At 40.6% G+C, this 21,835-nt stretch overlaps 1 protein-coding gene across 1 annotated transcript in view; it reads right to left on the bottom strand.

Moving 5' to 3' along the window:
* dyrk4 (dual-specificity tyrosine-(Y)-phosphorylation regulated kinase 4) overlaps positions 1-21,835 on the bottom strand; it is an 84,648-nt gene that overhangs the window by 51,286 nt on the left and 11,527 nt on the right. Inside the window, exons 3-4 of the mRNA XM_043713200.1 lie at positions 17,573-17,709; positions 11,487-11,627 (exon numbers count right to left, since the gene is read on the bottom strand). Of these exons, the coding sequence (XP_043569135.1) occupies positions 11,487-11,627; positions 17,573-17,709 (278 nt within the window). The remainder of the gene's footprint in view (positions 1-11,486; positions 11,628-17,572; positions 17,710-21,835) is intronic.

Genomic DNA, 21,835 nt, shown 5'->3' with positions numbered 1-21,835 from the left:
CAGTCTGGGGCTGTTTTCACTGGAGCATCGGAGGCTGAGGGGTGACCTTATAGAGGTTTACAAAATTATGAGGGGCATGGATAGGGTAAATAGGCAAAGTCTTTTCACTGAGGTCGGGGAGTCCAGAAATAGAGGGCATAGGTTTAGGGTGAAAGGGGAAAGATATAAAAGAGACCTACGGGGCAACTTTTTCAATCAGAGGGTGGTACGTGTATGGAATGAGCTGCCAGAGGAAGTGGTGGAGGATGGTACAATTGCAACATTTAAGAGGCAGTTGGATGGGTATATGAATAGGAAGGGTTTGGAGGGATATGAACTGGGTGCTGGCAGGTGGGACTAGATTGGGTTGGGATATCTGGTGGGCATGGACAAGTTGCACCGAAGGGTCTATTTCCATGCTGTACATCTCTATGACTCTATAAAACCCGAAAAGTCCTCAGGCCCTGATGCTCTGCAGCACAGAGTACTTAAGAGAGTGGCCCTAGAAGTAGTGGATGCTTTGGTGATCAATTTCCAGCATTCTGGACTGGAGGATAGCTAATGTAATCCCAGTTTTTAAAAAAAGGAGGAAAAGAGAAAATGGAGAATTATAGGCTGGATGACTTGACATCAGTTGGAAAATGTTGGAACCAATTATTAAGGATGTAATAACTGAGCATTTGGAAACAGTGACAGAATTGGTCCAAGTCAGCATGGATTCACCAAAGGGAAATCATGCCTGACAAATCTTCTGGAATTTTTTGAGGATGTGACCAGTAGAGTGGACAAGGGTGAATCAGTACATGTTATGTATCTGGACTTTCAAAAGGCTTTTGACAAGATTCCACACAAGAGGTTAGTAATGAAAATTAAAGCTCATGGTATCTGAAGTAATGTATTGACGTGGATAGAGAACTGGTTGGCAGGCAGGAAGCAGAGAGTTGGAATAAATGAATCCTTTTCAGAGTGGCAGGCAGTGATGAGTGGGGTACCGTAGGGTTCAGCTGTTCACAATAAATGTTAATGATTTGGACGAAGGAGCTAAATGCAATATCTCAAAATCTGCAGATGACACAAAGCTGGGTGGCAGTGTGTACTGTGAGGAGGATGCTAAGAAACTGCAAGGTGACTTGGATAAGCTGGCTGAGTGGGCAAATACTTGCCACATGCAATATAATGTGGATAAATGTGAGGTTATCCACTTCGGTGGCAAAAACAGGAAGGCAGATTATTATCTGAATGGTGGCAGTTTAGGAAAGGGTGCGGTGCAACGAGATCTGTGTGTCATGACGGAACAAATACTGAAGGTTGGCATGCAGCTGTAGCAGGCAGTGAGAAAAGCGAATGGCATGCTGGCCTTCTAGTGACGGGTTTTCAGTATCCGAGTAAGTTGCAGTTGTACAGAGCCTTAGTGAGGCCACACCTTGAGTATTATGTACAGTTTTGGTCTCCTAGTCTAAGGAAGGGCATTCTTGCTACAGAGGGAGTCCATTGAAGGTTCACCAGACTGATTCCTGGAATGGCAGGACTGACATATGAAGAAAGACTGGGCTTGTATTCATCGGAATTTGGAAGAATTGGAGGGAATCTCATAGAAACATATGAAATTCTGACGGGACTGGACAGGATAGATCTGGGAAGGATGTTCCTGTTGTTGGGCAAGTCCAGAACTAGGACTTGAATAATGGATAAGCCATTCAAGATTGAGATGAGGAAGAATTTCTTCACTCAGCGATTTGTGAACCTGTGGAATCTTCAACCACAGCAAGCTGCTGGGGCTAGTTCTTTAGATATATTCAAGAGGGAGCTGGACATGGCCCTTGTGGCTAAAGCGTTCAGGGGATATGGAGAGAAAGCGGCAGTGGAATACTGAAATTGCGTGCTTATCCATGATTGAATCGAATGGTGGTGCAGGCTCAAAGGGCTGAATGGCCTACTCCTGCACCTATTTTCTATGTTTCTATGTGGTACATCAAAAAGAAAGACAAGGCAAAAGAGAAAAGTATCAATATGGGGAAAGACAGCCATGACAGGAAGGAATCAAGCATATATATCTAAGAGTTAATCAGCATATAAGGCCAGAGGATACAAAAATAATGATTATTTAAAACAAAACAGTTGAACATGGCAAACATAAATAAACCAATATATTCTCGTAGCCATCACAGAGACATGTCAGGGTGACCTAAGTTCACGAAATCAGGACGTGGAAACAGTTTGGGTAGAGTTGAGACATAATAAAGGCAAGAAGTCACTTTTGGGAATGCTGCACAGGCCCCCTAACATTAAGAAAATCTACAGTGGAGCATAATGGAAGAAATAATGAGAACTTGTTTGTAAGGTATGTTGATAATAGATTATAACCTCTGCTTCATTGTTTTGTGTTTTCCTTTGATTTCTCTCTTACTTCCCTCTCACTTGGCTTTCTGACAAAAGTTTATCCAGGATCCTGCTATTCACACATTCTACAAACAATTCTTTTAATTTCTTTAATTGTCCATTACCATTCCATTTTGCCTTGCATCATATAATCATTTGTCATTTGGGATGGCACAGTGGCTCAGTGTTTAGCACTGCTACATCACAGTGCCAGGGACCTGAGTTAAATTCCAGCCTCAGGTGACTGTCTGTGTGCAGTTTGCACGGTCTCCCTGTGTTTATATGGGTTTCCTCCCACAGTCCAAAGGTGTGCAGGTTAGGTGTACTGGCCATGCTTTTGCCCACAGTATCTCAGGATGCGCAGGCTAGGTGGGAATTGTAGGGTTTCAGGGATAGGGTAGGTGGGTGTGTCTGAGTGGGATGACCTTCAAAAGTTTGGTGTAGACTTGATAGGCAGATTGGCCTGCTTCTACAATGCAGAGATTCTATAATTTAACATCACCTGCCTTCCATCCCATCACAGACCATCCTTGTTGTTCTTCCCATACTACAGCTTTCACTTTCTCAAAACCTATTAAATTTCTAACCTAGTCTAGTTTTGATCAAAGCCCACCAACCTGAAATGTTAACTGTTTAACTTCCCTGGAGAAAGTGAGGGCTGCAGATGCTGGAGATCAGAGCTGAAAATGTGTTGCTGGAAAAGTGCAGCAGGTCAGGCAGCATCCAAGGAACAGGAGAATCGACGTTTCGGGCATAAGCCCTGTTTAACTTCCCTCACAGGCTGCCAGACATGCTGAATACTTCTCATTTATTTTTCTGCCTTTACTTCAATGAACACGGGGAATCTGTGCATTATGTATCTCCAATGAAAAACACATGGCTTATTTGCATTTCGAATGATTTGGAGATGCTGATGTTGGGTAGACTGGGGTGTACAAAGTTAAAAATCACACAACACCAGGTTATAGTCTAACAGGTTTAATTGGAAACACTCCACAACCACCTGATGAAGGCGCAGTGCTCCGAAAGCTAGTATTTCCAATTAAACCTGTTGGACTATAAACTGGTGCTGTGTGATTTTTAACTTTGCATTTTGAAGTTTGCTGTTTTATGACTCAATTTGAAACAATAAGGTACATTTTCCAAATGTGTTCCCAGTATACAGCCTCAATTCCCATGTTGAAAAGCTAATCATGCAGAACCGTGATGTTTAGTGCAATATGGATAGAAAAATCATGATTTGCGTTTGTATGATTTCCCAATAAGTACATCCAAAAGATGACTGAAAAGCCGTCATTTTTAATTTCATCATTTTAAAAAGAAAGTTACAAATAAAATAAATACAGGGTCAGTATATTTTAGTTTCTTTACTAAAATTCGGATATAATTAGTAGTGTATAGCCTTCCAGATTAAAATTATTTCAGAATTTAGGTAATTAACTTGCGAGTAATTCAAAGCCTTAAAGTTTCCTACCAAAAAGTTTGTACGTGTATTTCTGAACTTGTGTTGATGCCATTTGCTGTGGGAACATTTTCAAATAACCTTTAGGGGTCAAATATTTCAAAAAATTGGTGACATAAATCATGCAGCCAATCATGTAACAGTGCTATTTAATTTCAGAAGTGAAACTGCTGAAAGATAAGATAAATTACGGAGATCTTACTGCAAAGAGTGCACATGCTACCAAGCTTGAGACAGCTGCTATATTATTCTTTTCCTTTCTGTGTTGTTCAGAGTTCCCATAATCTAAGAATTTGGCTTCCATCACTCTCCAGGGACTGTCTTTCTACATCATATTAGTTAGCAAATGCAACAGAATGCACGTTCTCACATTTACCGTTAAACCTTTCTTCTTGTCAGTATGCTTTTGTCAATGACACTCAGCCAGTGCAGCAATGATAATGATGATAAAATACCTCCAGAATGGTGCCCCAGCACAAATGACAAACTCTGAAAGTGAACTTCAGTGGGAATTCTCCTGTTTCCCATTGTAACTAACAGTCATGCAAGAGAACATCTCTCTTTGTTTAATACCTCATCATACCTCTGAATATTGTCTCAAAGCTTTACAAATAAACTAACCTGGCCAGGATGTTGGAGTAAATGTTCACATTCACTGTCTGGCTTCTAGTCTGGCAGAGTGAATCTCCCATCTCTCCTTCCCACACTGTTCTTCCCTCCACAAAAACAACCCCCTTGAATTCATGGGAATGAAAATCTGGCAGGTCCTGCAACCAAAGGCTGATCTATTCCATCAAATTATCACCTGCAAGCAGCAAAGATAAAAATTGACTGCCAGGAAAACCGATGTTCTTTTTCACGTAGTGCCATGGAGTTATTCACATTAATCTGAGAAGTCACTTTAACTATTGCATGTGAAGGCTGACATGTCCAAAAGCATAGCTTTCCTTCAATATTGTCTAGATTATTTGCTCAAATTATGTGGGACTTGAATCCAGGCATTCCGACTAGAGGCAAAAGTATTATCAACTCATGTCTATTAAAGATCAATTTATAATAAATTTATATATTTTAAATATAAACATATGTAACATATTGGTGAGTACTACATGGTTTCAGTTCAGTGCTTGGTAGCATTGCTATGCATATATTTGATTTATTACTGTTTTGATCCAACTAAGTTAGGAACTTGGTTAAACAGGATAGCAGACTTGTTGCTAAACAGATACAATACATTTGCCTTCTTGTATTTTGAAAGTTATACAAATTTTAAAAGTATTAGGTGCCATATCTATAACTTTGCATTTACTTTGATCTGTGACAGGCATATAATCATTAGACTTTCTCAGTTTAAGGTCCGGTGGGAGTCTCTATGCTCTGGATCAATGGTGCTGGAAGAGCACAGCAGTTCAGGCAGCATCCGAGGAGCTTCAGCAAAATCGACGTTTCGGGTGCTGCCTGAACTGCTGTGCTCTTCCAGCACCATTGATCCAGAATCTGGTTTCCAGCATCTGCAGTCATTGTTTTTACCTTGGAGTCTCTATGCTGTTTATCTTGTATTTATTTTATAGAGACTGGGTTATCATTGCCAAACACTGACGCTTTCCTGTCCTAATGAATTATGTCCTCTTCATGCATAATGGTTTATATTAGTCATCATATACATAAGGCAAACAGTAAACTGCAAAGTGAAACTGATTTAAATGAGTGATGAAACCTGTAACCTGCTGTGTGAAAAGTACTTGTTTAGAGGCAAAACCCCTTTTTTCCACAATTATTTTGGAAAAAGTGATATGGATGCTGATATTATAAAATCATGGTGAGAAAATGCTGACAAGCTGACAATACGTCCATATATAATGTTTCTCTGAAGAATTCTTCAAAATAGATAAATGACTTTTACCAAAGATGTGCTTAAAGCACCAATTATTGATGTTAAGACCTAACCACAAGCTAATCATGAAACTTATATCGAAACTACACAACATTTAAAGAGCAATGGAAGTTGAGTTTTTTAACTGTTCTAAGGATATTTGCTAATAACTTTAACTAAACCCCTTCGTTTCACCCCCATTTGCAACATGTCCATATTTTATTTCATCCTTGTGATTTCCAATTACAATGAGTTGAATGTTACTTTGTTAGTTAAGGCAGAGTTGCATTATGTTTTAGGAGGTTTTTTTTCTGTGAGTTTTCTTGCAGTATCTTACCGAATTCACCTCAATAATTAATTATCACATCCCTATGGCACTCTCACATCCATTTCTGCCTCATCTTATTAGGTCCCCGAAATTACTCCACAATGGCCGGTATCCTATCACCAAGCCATCTTTTAAATTTACTCCATGTCTGACACTCCAGTTCTTGCCTGTCAGTCGGGGCTCCCTGATTGGGCCAGATCAACAGCCCTAATCAGAGAACTCTTATTCTATGAGAAACAAAAACAGGAGTTGCTGGAAAAGCTCAGCAGGTCGGACAGTATCTGTGAAGAGAAATCAGAGTTAATGTTTTGGGTCCAGTTACCCTTCCTCGTACAGCCCTCTCCATGCCATGTATATACATCCTGCATCTGGGGGAGCCCAGGTTTGTTCCTGAATCCTACTGTCTAGGTAGCATCATCGACCAGATTATAGGGGACCAAAATTAACTGGAGTGATGTTGCACAGATGGCACTAGTTACTGTCTTGACGCACTTGTGCATGCTTGACTGAGAGTTTATACACAGGTCACTCTTTACTCCCTGAAAGGAGCTGATTGCATAGAAGTTCAACACCATGCTGATTGTCACAGTCACCCACTTGTGCAGCCCTCAGGTTTCATTCCACCATCTGGTACAGTTCCATCATAGAGTCCTGTGATAAATGGAGTTTACATCAACACTGTACTCCATTCATCCACAGAAAATAGAGACAGGGCTGGAGAATTCTGCACTTCCTGTGCACCCCCAAATCCCAAGGGATCCTGCAGCTATAACCTGTCTTGAACTGAGTACTCTTTGTCCTCCATAATGTGGCGAGCTGCTCCTGGGCTTTCTGGCAGTCCTGGTCCTCCAGCATCTGTTTTCACCTTAGATTAGCAGCTGCAGTGACCAGAGTTGAGAGTGTGGTGCTGGAAAAGCACAGCAGGTCAGGCAGCATCCGAGGAACAGCAGAATAGATGTTTTGGGCATAAACCCCCACAACTCTCGACTCTGATCTCCAGTATCTGCACTCCTCACTTGCTTCTAGCTGCAGTGACCAACATGTAACCAGGAGAAGGACCCATCACTCTCAGTGGATTGGACCTACATAGGAAACAGAATGAGCAAAAAACATTTCTTGGATCCCAGAACAGCTATCGGTAGTGAACCCTGCAGATAAGGTCTGAGCACCCACCACACGGTGGGACATGGTGTAGTCTGAAAATGAGGGACATATCTGCAACATCCATCCACACTCTGGCTCAGCCTTGCAGCAAATTAGTGAAGATTTTACATTAGCCGAGTGACCACCAAATGTCATTGAGAAGGGAGTGTCTACAACACCGACATCCTATCAACCCACACAACCCCAACCTTCACACTGCATTCAGCACAGACTATCTTCACACTTACATGGTAGATGAGAAAGCAATGTTATGTGCATCATAAAGGACCCTTCGATTCTATATGAATTGTGCTTTGTCTTCAATCAGTATTGGTCTTTTGTAGCATCATTATTACTCGTTTCCACACTAATGAGGTGCTCAAGTTCAATGGCATGTAACAAATTGCTTTTGACCACCATTTGATCCCCACATACATTCACACTGACTGCATAGCAAAAACATGATGGATTCACTGCTGCACTTTGCAAATGGTTGCTTCATGTATTTCCTGCTACAATGTCTGAGCCTCCGGCAAATGCGGATCCCATTCTTTTGCCCATTCTTTGCCATTTTCTAGTGCCCTTCACATCTACGGCAAGAAAAGTGATGACAGAGAACTCAGTTTACAGTGGCTGACCAAATCCCTGTGTGTTGTGCTTGAAGCTCCCCAAATGATGGTACACAATTCCCCTTACTGCAGAAGCTGTTCCTACAGGACAGACCTCGGAATATTCCCCGATCTACTGCGACAGATCACCTGGCTGTGAGCAGTCCGAGCAGACGACTGACCGTGTCAAAGCCCCTGGACTGTGTGCACATTGCTTGTGTGACTGATGGTACAGGGGCCTCCTGACTGACAGCAGCCCCTCACCCTTTGACTGGACTGACAACTAGCCTCCATTGCTTTCTGGAAGACTGTTTTGTACTAAAGACTCTGTGTTAACTGGCATGGCACAACATGGCAAGGTAAGGCAATTCAAGGCATGGATGGTGCAAGCATTCAAGAAAGTGCACATTATGTGAGTACTAGGACAGCGAGCAAGCAGCATTGTAGTGCAGTCAGATTCAAACTATGAGGTGGGTACCTACTGCGTCTTTTGAATGCTGGTTGCCAGTGCACCCTGGAATTCCAATCTGTGCTTTCTCAGCAGTGTATCTGCAAGATGTCATGATCGTCATGAGGGGGGTGGCAGATGCCAGATACTGATGTCTGTTGATGAGGTGCCAGTGGGTCATGCCTGAGCTGCAATTCAGTCGAATGCAGTAGGGAGGCTGTTTGGAGCAAGCTGCAATATGAATTAGCCACCTACATTGTATTCATGTCGAATGTTCCTTACATTGAGCTTATTTGATGAATTAGTAAGTTAGGACATTGCTTATTAATGCGGCAAGTTGTGCAATCAGCAAGGCGTTAAACAGTGTAATCGCTGTCAATTGGCAACTCATCACTATCTAGTGATAATTCACCACACATTTGTGAAAAGTATAAAAAATGGCACAAGTTGAAATGGTCCTTCCCAGCTGATTCTGGCACAAATCTCTCCATAGCCCATGTTGTTCAGACCTCTATAAGATGCCACTCAATGTTAAAATGACAGAATATTTGGACGAAAAGTGTATTTCAGAGATGCCATTATGGACTGGGGCTTCTAAAGTTACTAACAAGCCTCAAAGCATTAGAGAATACAAACTTCCATATTAAAAATGATTTGATGTGCTCCTGCACTCAACACAACCTTTACTCAACAACTCAGGAAAGCAGCACAAGGAGTAACAATTTCAACCCCAATTTTGTTCAAGATTGATTAATGTGAAATGGTATATGTTACAGAACTTTCAGGTTTGCACTATAAACATAAAAGGAATGATAAAAGGATTTTTTTTAATGGAAAAGATTTTTTAGGATATGGACAATTTTATCTGAAGTAGCATTTCAAATCAAGTCAGTTGTGACACTTAGAAGACCACGTTCAAGTCTAAGAATAAGAGATAAGCCATTCAGGACTGAGTCATAGAGTCTTGGAGATGTACAGTATGGAAACACACCCTTCGGTCCAACCTGTCCATACTGACCAGATATCCCAACCCAATCAAGTGCCACCTGCCAGCACCCAGCCCATATCCGTCCAAACCCTTCCTATTCATATACCCATCCAAATGCCCCCTCAGCCTCTGATGCTCCAGGGAAAACAGCCCCAGCCTATTCAGCCTCTCCCTATAGCTCAAATCCTCCAACCCTGGCAACATCCTTGTAAATCTTTTCTGAACACTTTCAAGTTTCACAACATCTTTCCTATAGGAAGGAGACCAGAATTGCACACAATATTCCAACAGGACATTCTAACCAATGTCCTGTACAGCCGCGAAGAATTTCTTCACTCAGAGTTGTGAACAGAAAAATGTTGGGGCCAGTTCGTTATATATATTCAAGAGGGAGTTGGACATGGCCCTTGCAGCTAAAGGGATCAAGAGGTATAGAGAGAAAGCAGGAATGGGATACTGAAATTGCCTAATCAGCCATGGTGGTGCTGGCTTAAAGGGCTGAATGGCCAACTCCTGCACCTATTTTCTATGTTTCAACATGTTGAACATAACAAGGAAAAAGAGTAGGCCATTCAGCCCTTTGGCCTGTTCTGCCATTTTATAAGATCATGTGGATCTGATTGTAACTTCAAATTCACACCTAGCCTAATAACCTTTACCTCTCTACTTATCAGGAATATATTCACCTCTGCCTCAAAAGTATTCAAAGGGCAGAATCTGCCCAGTACCTGAACAACTTGGGCAATGGCAAGAAAGTTGGGAGTGTTGAGATAGTTCTACATTCTGCGACAGGAGGTAATATAATCTCCATATTTACCCTGTCAAGACTGATTAGGGTCTTATATGTTTAATCCAATCACCTCTTACTGTACTTAACTCCACTGGTACAAGATTAGCCTGTCCAACCTTTCTTTACAAGACAACACACCCATTCCAGGTATTAGTCTGGCAAACATTAGAATCACTAGTGTGTGGAAGCAAGCCAGTCAGCCCATCAATTCCACACTGATCCTCCAAAGAGCATCCTACCCACTCCTACCCCCTCCGCTTTCCCATGGTTAATTCTCCTAGCCTGCACATCCCTGGGCTCTATGGGCAATTCAGCATGGCCAATCCACCTAACCTACACATCTTTTAACTGTGGGGGGAAACTGGAGCACCCGGAGTAAACCCAGGTTGACATGGGAAGAAGATGCAAACTCCACACAGTCACCTGAAGGTGGAATTGAACTTGGTTCTCTGACACTATGAGGCAGCATTGCTAACCACTGAGTCAACTTGACAGTCCAAAATAGAGAAATCTTCTCTGAACTGTTTCCAATGCGTTTACATCCTTCCTTAAATCAGGTGATCAATACTGTACATAGCATTTCAGATGTGATCCCACCTGTGCCCTGTATAGCTGATGCATAACCTCCCTACTTTTGTATTCAATTCCATTCCCAATAAATGATTCCATTTTATTTGCTGCCAGAACTAGTTGCTGTACTGTTGTACTGCTTCTTATGTAAATCTTATACACTAGGACTCCCAGATCCCATAGTATTGCAGAGCTCTGCAATTTCTCACCACTTAATGTGTCTTTTATTATTCTTACTAAAATGAACAATTTCATGTTTTCCTAAATTAAACTCTATTTGCCACAATCCAATCTTCTCCTCCAAGGTGTGTTTAATACCTCAGACTGAGAGTTGGATTAAGTTCTACTGAGAGTTCAAATCTATAAAGGAGAATTTGTTCTGTGGAACTGTAAGCCTTCTTCCCTTTCAATTTTTAATCTGCCCGAAAGTGTTATTTGGAAAGACTCAGCTTAAGTGACATTACCTGGACATCCAGAGATGCAAATTAACCCAGTTGAACAATTCAACACGGGTTCTGCTCCTTTGCCTGTTTTCTAAACAACTACATCAGTTCCTTCTAAAATAATTACAGATTTTGCTTGGTTAATAGTTTAAGGCAAAGATTCTACAGTTTAACTATCATCAGTATAGAGGATTGGTTTTCTTAGTTCTTCACACAATCTCACCAGGTTTCACTCCCAAAGAGTTAAAATACATAAAGGTACACTGAGCATGATAAGTTAGTTTGTAACTTAAGCCTTGGCTGAGGTAACAAAGGTAATACAGACACCTGGTTAATTGAGCCATTCCATCACTGTAACAGGAAATTTATGAGTAAATTGTTATGAGTAATTTGTTTAATAGCTTATCTTTTTGAACTTATTTAACTGGGTCATTAGCTTTAATTGAATGCAGTGACAAAGTGAAATGCAACTTACCCTAAAAGTTCAAAAGAAATACACAGATGGTTTCTGAAGTAAAAATATTCTTTCATATGAATAATATTATTACTACCATCTTTGTCCTTCTTAAGGAGGATATCTAATATCTTCAGTTCCACAAAAGCTTGTTGCTGAATCCTATTTTAAAAATATAAACATGCATACAATGGTTCAGATTTCTGCATTTTATTGAACAATGGTTATTTATGTGGTTCTTTGTATCTAAACTTTTATCTGCAAGTCTCATGCCCAGTATAGGCACAAAGTTAACACAAATTTTAAAACCCGATTTTAAAAAGTGAACATAAAAGCTGACTACCTGTGACTTGTGCAGTATTAGCTCCAGGCATTCTAGATACTCAAGAAAATACCCAATTTTTAAAAAAATGGTCATTAACAGTCATCTAGGACCATTTCTTTGGTTGGAATAGACTGTTAACAAACATAGGCATAAGTGGGTACTGCGGATGCTGGAGATTAGAGTTAAGATTAGAGTGGTGCTGGAAAAGCACAGCAGGTCAGGCAGCATCTGAGGAGCAAGATGCTCCCACTCCTCGAATGCTGCCTGACCTGCTGTGCTTTTCCAGCACCACTCTAATCTTAACTGTCAACAAACACACACCAGCCAACTAGTCTTTCTGCTTCACTGTTGACAAAGGAACAATCAAAGCACAGTGGGTGTTAGAAAAATGTGGAATGGATTCCACAGATCTATCATTGTATCATGATACCCCCTCATTGAAATGCAAGCTGACTGAGTGTCTCAGTCTCTTGAGGTGCAAAACACAGAATGTTCATCGGCCTGATGCACTTGCTGATTTGGAAAAGGGTGTCAGAATTGTAAACGTCACATGGGTAAGACAGCCATGTTTGCTGTTTGCTTTTAAATTACATCAAAAGCTGTTCTGTGTCAGAAACCAACATGGCAAGACAATTATGCAGCCAAGGTAATAAGTTGCTTGACTTCAAAAGTAAGAGAGGAACTCTCCAGCCAGTTCTAACTTCAAGTTCATCTGAGTACCATTTCCCCCTACAATTAAAGCAAAAGAAGCCTCACAACTCACTGAGAATCTTCAACTTTTAAAGACCTTCACTCAAGCTAAAGCAATAGCTTATCTAAGAAACAACAGGCTTGCTACAAATGAAACTGAGATAATTCCAAATTTTAATCATATTATTTTTGTCATCGTCTGTATCCAATAATTGTGACAGTGATAGTGTATGTGAGTTGAGTGAGTGAGACATTAAGTGTTTTAAACCTTTGGGGAAAGAATGGGATGACAAATAACCTTCTTCATGTTTAAATTCACAAAGCTTGCTGCCACGCTTATACTTCAGTTGGGACTCTCTCACTGTAAAATGTACACACATTTCAAATGTAAGTATATATTGATCAATAAAAAAAACAAAAGCAGAAAAGCAAAAACATATTCTGTTTGTGACAATGTTATAATTTAAATGCAATGACAGAATTTAGTTGACAATAATTTCCTGCAATATAAAAATCTGCTTTGAAATTTTGGTTTTGCTTTATCCCAATTATATACTTTTGCTGGAAGGTGTTTGGTCTTTACTGTAACAGTCCAGAAAGTACTATCCATCTTGAAAAAGAAAAATTGCAGCCTTCAGTGTAAGCAGTCTTGAGGGTGGGACTAATGCAGCTCTGGAACAGTACAGGACACAAGTAGGAAACGATAGATGTAGCAGAGAGCATGGAGTAAGAGATTAGGAGAGAATAAAGGTAAAGGAGGATTGCAACTAGGAGAGGCTAGTGAAAATAGAATAGAGGTGGAGGTAGGTATACAGGAAAAGTAGGGCAGGTGTAGGCAGAAGAAAAGGAGAATAAGATGCAAAGATGTGTGTTAAGTATTGTAACAAGGACAAACATAGAAACTTCAAAAACAGAAACAGCAGTAGGCCATTCAGCCATTTGTGCCTCCTCTGCCATTCAATATGACCATGGCTGATCATTCAACTCAGACCCTGTTCCCGTTTTCTCCCAAAATCCTTTGATCCTTTTAGATCTAAGAAATATGTCTAATGCTTTCTTGAAAACATTCAATGATTTGGCCTCATTTGCTTTTTTATGCAGAGAATTCCACAAACTCAACATTCACTGAGTGAAGAAATCTCTCATGTCAGTCCTTAATGGTCTACACAAGGCAAGATGATGGCCTAGTGTGTTAATAACTAGACATTAATCCAGAGACCAAGATAATGTTCTGTGAACATGCGTTCAAATCCTGCTACAGCAGATGGTGGAATTTAAAATACATTTTTTAAAAGTCTGGAATTAAAATTCCAATAATGCCCACAAAACCATTGACAATTATCAGGAAAAGCCCATGTGGCTCACTGATGTTCTTTCAGGAAGGAAATCTGCCATCCTTCCCTAGTCTGGCCTACATGTGACTACAGACCCACAGCAATGTGGTTGATCCTTAACTGCTCTCTGGGATGGGCAATAAATGCTGGCCTAGCCAGTGGTGCCTACATCCCACGTATGAAGTCAAAAAAACCCTGTAACTTTAGACTATGACCCATAGCTCTAGACTCCCTGGTCATCAGAAACATTGTGTTTTCTCTGCCTGGTCCTGTTAAAAGATACCCTCTCATTCTTCCAAACTCCAGTTAATGTAGCCCTACCTGATCCAGTCTCTCTTCATACATCAGTCCTCCCATCCCAGTAATCAATCTGGTAAGCCTTTGTTGCACTGCCTCCATAGCCAGAACATCTTTCCTCAGATAAGGAGACCAAAACTGACCACAACACTTCAGGTGTGGTCTTACCAAAACCCTGTACAATTGCAGTAAAAAATACTTGCTCCTATATTCAAATCTTCTCACTATGAAGATCATACTATTCACCTTCTTCACTACCTGCTTACTTGCAACAACTGATGTACCAGGACGCCCAAGGTCTCAGTGCATCTACCCCTTTCCCAATTTATCAGAGAATAATCTGCCTTCCTGATTTTGCTACCAAAGTGGACAGACTCACATGCATCCACATCATACATCATCTGCCATGTATTTAGCCAGTCACTCAATTCGTCAAATCACACTGAACCATCTTTGCATCCACCTCACAGTTCACCATACCATCCAATTTTCTTTCATCTGCAAGGGGGAAGAAGGAAAGAAAAAGTGATAAGGAATAAAGAAAGAAGGGAGAATTGAAAACAGTATGAGAATAAGGAGGAAGAAAAGAGAGAATGCTGCAAAGAAGGATTTTGTGATCTGATCCTCCAAAGGCAGATTAAGTTGTAGAGTGGTTGAGCGGGGAGAGCAGAGCAATATTGTGTAAGAAAACAATGCTGTGTGCCATGAATGTTCTTACAAGAAGGACAAAAAGTGCAGTAGATATTAATGAGTTGTTTCGAGTGGGATTCAAGCCTGGGACAGTAGCAAGAGATTAGGAAAATAGAAGAGGAGTGATAAATTGGAGTAAGGATTAGCTCAGGTAGGTCGTCAAAATGCGCATTTGAAGGGACATAAAGGGAATTGAAGAATCATTGGCATGACATTTTGCATCTGTTTTCCCTAGAGTAAAGAATGTTGCAAATTTCAAAGTAACTAAAGAAACGGGTAATAGTAGTACCGAATAGAATAAAAGTAGATAGAGAGGAGGTTCATAAAGGGTTGGCAGGCCTCAAAATGGAAATGTCACCTAGTCAAAATGGGATGCAATAAAACAGGAGATGTTGGAGAAGGTCTGGCAGCATTTTTGGAGAGAGAAATAGAGTTAATGTTTTGAAGAGTGGCCCATTTCTTCAACTGCTCATTGCATCCTTTCTGTGGTGGACAGTGTTCTCAACTGTATTCCCAAATATTTCCCACACTTCTGTGCTCAGTCTTTCTTTTCCATCCCAAACCTGCAGTAAGGATCCCCTTGTCCTCACTTTACAACCCATCATCCTCCATATTCAAACGGTCATCCTTTACCATTTCTGCTATCTTGAGCATGATGCCACCACCAAAAACGTTTCCCTCATCTGCCTTTCAGATCCTGAAGGAACTGTTCCTTCCATAAAACCCTGGCCCATTCTTCTATCACCCCCAATACCTTAACCCCAGTTTGAGGCACTTTCCCATGCAATCACAGCAAGTGTAACACCTATTTTTGCCTATTCCCTCCATTCTGTCAAAGGAAACAAACACTCCTTCAGGGCAAGCAGTGACTTGCCTGTATGTCATTCAATTTTTCTACTAACAATGTGGTCTCCTTTACATTGGGAAGATCAAAAGTAGACTTAGTGACCGATTCCTGGAATACCTCTGTTCACTGCATAAGCAGACCCTTGTCATTTCAATACACCATCGTGCTCTCATGCTCACACATTTCAGTCTGCTTCCTATTGCAGTGTTCCAATGAAACCCAATGCAAGCTGGAGAAATACACTTCATTTTCCACTTCGGTACTTTGCAACCTTCTGGATGCAGTACTAAGTTAATAGCTTCAGACCACGGATTAGTACCATGTGACAAACCTATAATACCATAGGGTTGTGTAGGTACACAATTGTTTGAAGGACAGATAGCAGTGGTGTAGAAGTTATTCAGAATGGAAGGAAATATATCCAGGTGTTCTTCAGTCGTCTATGCCCATATTGATATATATTAATTTCCTAAACCCAAAGCAAAGTTTACAGATGACATGAAACTTAGAAATATAGGAATCAATCAGAAGCAAAGCAACAAACCTCAGGAAGACAAAATATAAAAGCAGAATGCTCTGGTTACTGGAAATCTGAAATAAAACTAGAAAGTGCTTGAAAGCACTCTGCAGGTTAAATATTTTACAATCAGATATGTTACACTTCTGATACACCTCTGGAGCAGATGGGTCTTAAACCCAGGACTCCTAGAGCTGAAACATTGACTATTTCTCTCTCTACATGCATGCTGCCAAACCCACTGAGCTTTTTTTCAGTGTTCTGTTTTATCAGGAAAATATAGGTAGACTGATAAATGGGAATACTTGTTGCTGCAGCCAAATTTTGATGAGGAGGAATTATAAACAATTTTATATCATTTTAAGAAGTTGCAGGAACAAACAGACACATGGATGGATGGACAAGCTGTGAAGACTAATTAAAAAGCAAATGTGATTAATTGCATTTTTAATAGAAGCACAAGTCCAAAAGCGAGGAATGCCAATTCTTAATAAAACAATGTTTAGACAATCAGTTGCAAAAGAGACTAGCAAAATTGGCTTGTTCTCCATACAGAATGTTTGTACTCAGCAGCGCCTCTGTGGAAGTGGTGGCTGGTGCAAGCACCACATCACTCGCTGTCTGAGGTCAAGGAGAGACCAGGCACAGGTCAGTGATGGCAGGAGGGTCTCAAGATGGTCAGCAGCAAGGGGAGGGAGGAGGCTTTGAGCAGACCCCACCACTCTTTTCTATGCTGGGTCCCTCAATGAGGCAGCACTTTTGAACAAAGAAACCTCTGCCCCAATTGTCCACAAGCAAACAAACAAAGGGTTGCTTTTCAGAGTGAGTCCTCAGCCTGCTGCTGGCTTAGTATTTGCAGCAATAGGATGAGGCCCTTAAGTGGACATTAATTGCCATTTAAGGGTATCAATTAGCAGGGGCAGGAAATGTGCCATTGGGTCTTTGCACCATGGACAGTTAGGGCTGAGGTAGAAGGGTGTTGGGTTCAAAGCAGCAGTAATTATATAAATGGGCTGACAGGGCTGACGTTGTTCCTTTTTTAGCAGTTGATCACTCATTTACGAGGATTCCCTGAAGTTGGCAATGGATTTGTTAGTCAGATCAGAGAATCATCTGGGGTCTAAGTGCCACTGGAAATCTAACAGAAATTTAAGCTTTTACTTTCAAAGGATCAAGATGAAGACTTTTGCATGCTGACAAACATCGCAACAAAGGAACATAAGCATGAATCAAAGAAGAAACACATTCTTATGAGGTGTACTAGAATGAACTTTACGTAGAGCATGCTGTTTTCTCTGTCTGCGTGTGCCCTACGGTTTATAAACATCCATCAATTAGTAAGATTGACTGAATACAAGATGAAAGATATATCTTAGCATTAAATGCATAAAATGACATGCAACTCACTTCGTTTTATGCCTTATTATCTTGATAGCAACAAGTTCATTTGCTTTATGGTCCATACATTTTACCACTTGTCCAAAGGAGCCTTTACCTATCACTTCAAGAATTTCATACCGGTATGCAATATGGTCATGCAATACCTAAACATAAAAGCAAGAGCACTTTCGTCAAATATCTGTTGCTACCCTAGCTGCTAATTCTTAATAAAGATGCAAAGAATGTGATTACAATGAAATACCTGCATTTATTATTCCATTTAATGAACTCACATATAAACAGCCAATTTGATTATTAGTCTATATAGAAAATTTTGAAAGTTCATCTGTTACCAGTGTTCTTTAGCCATTTTTGGCTAATCTGTCCTTTTCAAATATTTGATACTGGCATTTAGAAAATCATGGACTCCAAACTTTTAAGGTCCTCACTCCGCTCCTGGACGCATGTTGAAGGAAACTTGCATATTCTGATGGAAATAAATCCTGTAGTCACCTAATATTATTATTGGACAAATGGAAGCAGATGGAAATCCCATGCACAATCAGTTACTTAGTGCAAGAAAGCCCAGAAAATCACACAAAGGAAGGTGAAGAAAGCAGAGTTCAATTCATCAGTAAGATTTCAATGTCTGGATCAGTTTAAAAGGATTAAGTTACTAAAGAGAAAATAAAATCACCATAGGAATAATAGGCAATATGGAAAGGAATAAATTGTGTGGCTTTGGTGTTACCCATGTATAGAATGTTGTCAATAAAATTACAACATTGAAAGAGAATTACATTTTTGCACATGCTGACCAGAATTACTAAGAATGGTCATTTTTAGGAAAACAAAATAGAAAGATTGCTGATGAAATTAGGTAAAGAAGGGAGATCGTTTGTAGAGCTGATGGTGTGTAACAACTATTACAGTTGCCTGTGTGATGCAAAAGGTCAATGCACAACCATAACTCCAAAGACACTTTATAATAGAGTAAAATGTTGAGTGATCAACATGTGAGCAAGGTAAATAACTTGCTAACTAATTACCACAATAGCCATGGAGAGACATTCAGAGAGCAGTCATCATTCCCAGCACTATGGTCATATACAGAACATATTGTACCACACTCAACACATTCATACAACTTGAAAACATGTTTGTCCTTTTCCTTCATCCAAGTTCCTTACATTTATTTTCCTGCATATTATAAAAACAGACAGGGTCATGTAGAATAGGGATCAGAGAATGCACTGATAGTTCTCTTTTTAAAATTAGCTTACAGGAAATATTAGCACACATTCAAGAGAAGGGCAGACAGTTGGGTTACCATTGTACAACCATGTAAACATTGTGGACACAAAAGCAGGTCAGAGACTGGAAATTCTGTAGTGAGCAATCCATCTCCTGATTCCCCAAATCCTGCCAACCATTTACAAGGCACAAGAAAAATGTAATGAATCCTCTCCAATAGTCTGACTGTGTGTAGTTCCAGCAATATTCAAGAATGTCAACACAATTCACATCACAGTAATCTTCCAGACTAGCAATACATCCACCAACTTAAGTATTTACTTCCTCTACCACGCAGACATGTGCACTGTATCAAAATATACTGCAGCAGTGGCTTTGTGCATGGGAAATCATGTCTCACAAACTTGATTGAGTTTTTTGAAGAAGTAACAAAGAGGGCAGAGCAGTAGATGTGATCTATATGGACTTCAGTAAGGCGTTCAACATGGTTCTCCATGGGAGACTGGTTAGCAAGGTTAGGTCTCATGGAATATAGGGAGAACTAGCCATTTGGATACAGAATTTGCTCAAAGGTAGAAGACAGAGGCTGGTGAAGGAGGGATGTTTTTCAGAATGGAGGCCTGTGACCAGTGGAGTGCCACAAGGATCAGAGCTGTGTCCTCTAAGTTTTGTCATTTACATAAATGATTTGGATGCAAACATAAGCGGTACAGTTAGTAAGTTTGCAGATATCACCAAAATTGGAGGTGTAGTGGACAGCGAAGAGGGTTACCTCAGATTACAACATGATCTTGATCAGATGGGCCAATGGGCTGAGAAGTGGCAGATGGAGTTTAACTCAGATAAATGTGAAGTGCTGCATTTTGGGAAAGCAAATCTTAGCAGGACTTAGCAGGTCCTAGGGAGTGTGCTGAACAAAGAGACCTTGGAGTGCAGGTTCATAGCTCCTTGAAAGTGGAGTCACAGGTAGATAGGATAGGATAGTAAAGAAGGCGTTTGGTATGCTTTCTTTTATTGGTCAGAGTATTGAGTACAGGAGTTGGGAGGTCATGTTGCGGCTGTACAGGACATTGGTTAGGCCACTGTTGGAATATTGTGTGCAATTCTGGTCTCCTTCCTATTGGAAAGATGTTGTGAAACTTGAAAGGGTTCAGAAAAGATTTACAAGGATGTTGCCAGGGTTGGAGGATTTGAGTATAGGGAGAGGCTGAAAGGCTGGGGCTGTTTTCCCTGGAGCATTGGAGGCTGAGGGGTGACCTTATAGAGGTTTACAAAATTATGAGGGGCATGGATACGGTAAATAGACAAAGTCTTTTCACTGGGGTCAGGGAGTTCAGAACTAGAGGGCATAGGTTTAGGGTGAGAGGGGAAAGATATAAAAGACACAAAGGAGCAACTTTTTCAGGCAGAGGATGGTACTTATATGGAATGAGCTGCAAGAGGAAGTGGCGGAGGCACTGGATGGGTATCTGAATAGGAAGGGTTTGGAGTCATATGGGCCGCATGCTGGCAGGTGGGACTAGATTGGGTTGGGATATCTAGTCAGCATGGATGAGTTGGATCGAAGTGTTTGTTTCCATGCTGTACATCTCTATGACTCTCTGACTCTAATATGCCCAGATTTCTTTAACAGCACTTTCAACCACCAGAAGGACAAAGGTTAACAAGTGGGAACACCACCACTTTTAAGCTCCTGTCTAAACCTAACACAGTTGTGACTTGGAATTATATTGCTGTTTCTTCACAGTCACAGGGTCAAAACTGTGGAACTGTGTTCCAAGGCAGCACTATGGGTATACCCATACCACAGAATTGCAATGGTTCAAGAAAGGAGCTTACCAATATCTTCTCAATGGCAGCAAGTGTCAGGCAAAAAATGTTGTCTGGTCAGCAGTGCTACTATCCCAGGAACGATTTAAAAAAACATGGGTGCAAAGTCTCCAATCATCTAGTCCTTCACTTACCAGGAAGAAAAGACAATCAGAATTGTGGACACTAATGTCTGCTTCCCAAATTGTGAGACTCGAAGAGTTGAAGGACCTGGCCCAGCGCAGGTTTGTGATGGCCAAGAAATATATTTAAACTTTGATTGTGGAAAAAGATAAAGAAAAATATGTTTGCCTGAAGCTGCAAAGTAAGATGAGAATATTATTCAGTGACAGGAGCCCTCTAATAAGTTTTGCTTTATCTTTTACATCCTCAGAAAAAGCAAGCAACAAAACAGTTGAAGATTTGATACCCGTCGATCTAAATCTGGCACTGGTTGCAGACACAAACTCAGCCATTGCTTTCATTCTCACATGCTCACAATCCCAGATACAAGCACGAGAAATTTCTGAAATAGTTTAGATGAGAAAATGTTACTGGGTGAGTCACTCAGCATAAGGAAGACAGAGCAGTTAAATGGGGAAGACAACCCAGAAGATCTGGACCACACGCAAGTTCCTAACTCATTGACCCACAGTAACCTCCCTAATCCCAGGAATTAAATGCATGTGGAATTTACTCTACAGGAGGAGGCTGTTCACACCATCATGCCTCAGTTTCTCCTAATTTCCTGACATTGAAATTGCCTCTTGTTAATTTCCTTTTTCTACCTTCTTTATATTCTCCCCTTTTCTTAATTGGCTGAATTTTCCCATTTTCAATTAAAACATTTTGTTGAGTGAGAGTCATAGCACCTAGTCAGTCATGTCTCAGAATGACTTTTCTCAGCTATTTCCGCTGTAAATTACTTATGCAACTGGGTTTTGGGTGTGTTTCTTGGATAATTATGTGGGAAATGTTCATCACTTCCAAAATGTTCCAGCATTCACACCTTTGGTGCCATATTTAATGCTGAGTTGTAGATCATTTCAATTGCCATGAATTGCCCCTTACAATATAATGTTTGACTGTAATCAAGGACATGTCCTGGAGGAAAGGATTCCTGCTCTATATGCAAGGATCTGGAGATGTTGTTAGGCAGCATCTTGGAGAGAAGAGCAGTCCTACTTCCTGTGCACAGCCACAAGAGGCCACGACATCACCACACCA

The sequence above is a fragment of the Chiloscyllium plagiosum genome, chromosome 23 (genome assembly GCF_004010195.1).
Source record: "Chiloscyllium plagiosum isolate BGI_BamShark_2017 chromosome 23, ASM401019v2, whole genome shotgun sequence".
NCBI lineage: Eukaryota > Metazoa > Chordata > Chondrichthyes > Orectolobiformes > Hemiscylliidae > Chiloscyllium > Chiloscyllium plagiosum.
Note: the sequence above shows the minus strand (reverse complement) of the source record. Positions and strands in the feature narration are given on the sequence as shown.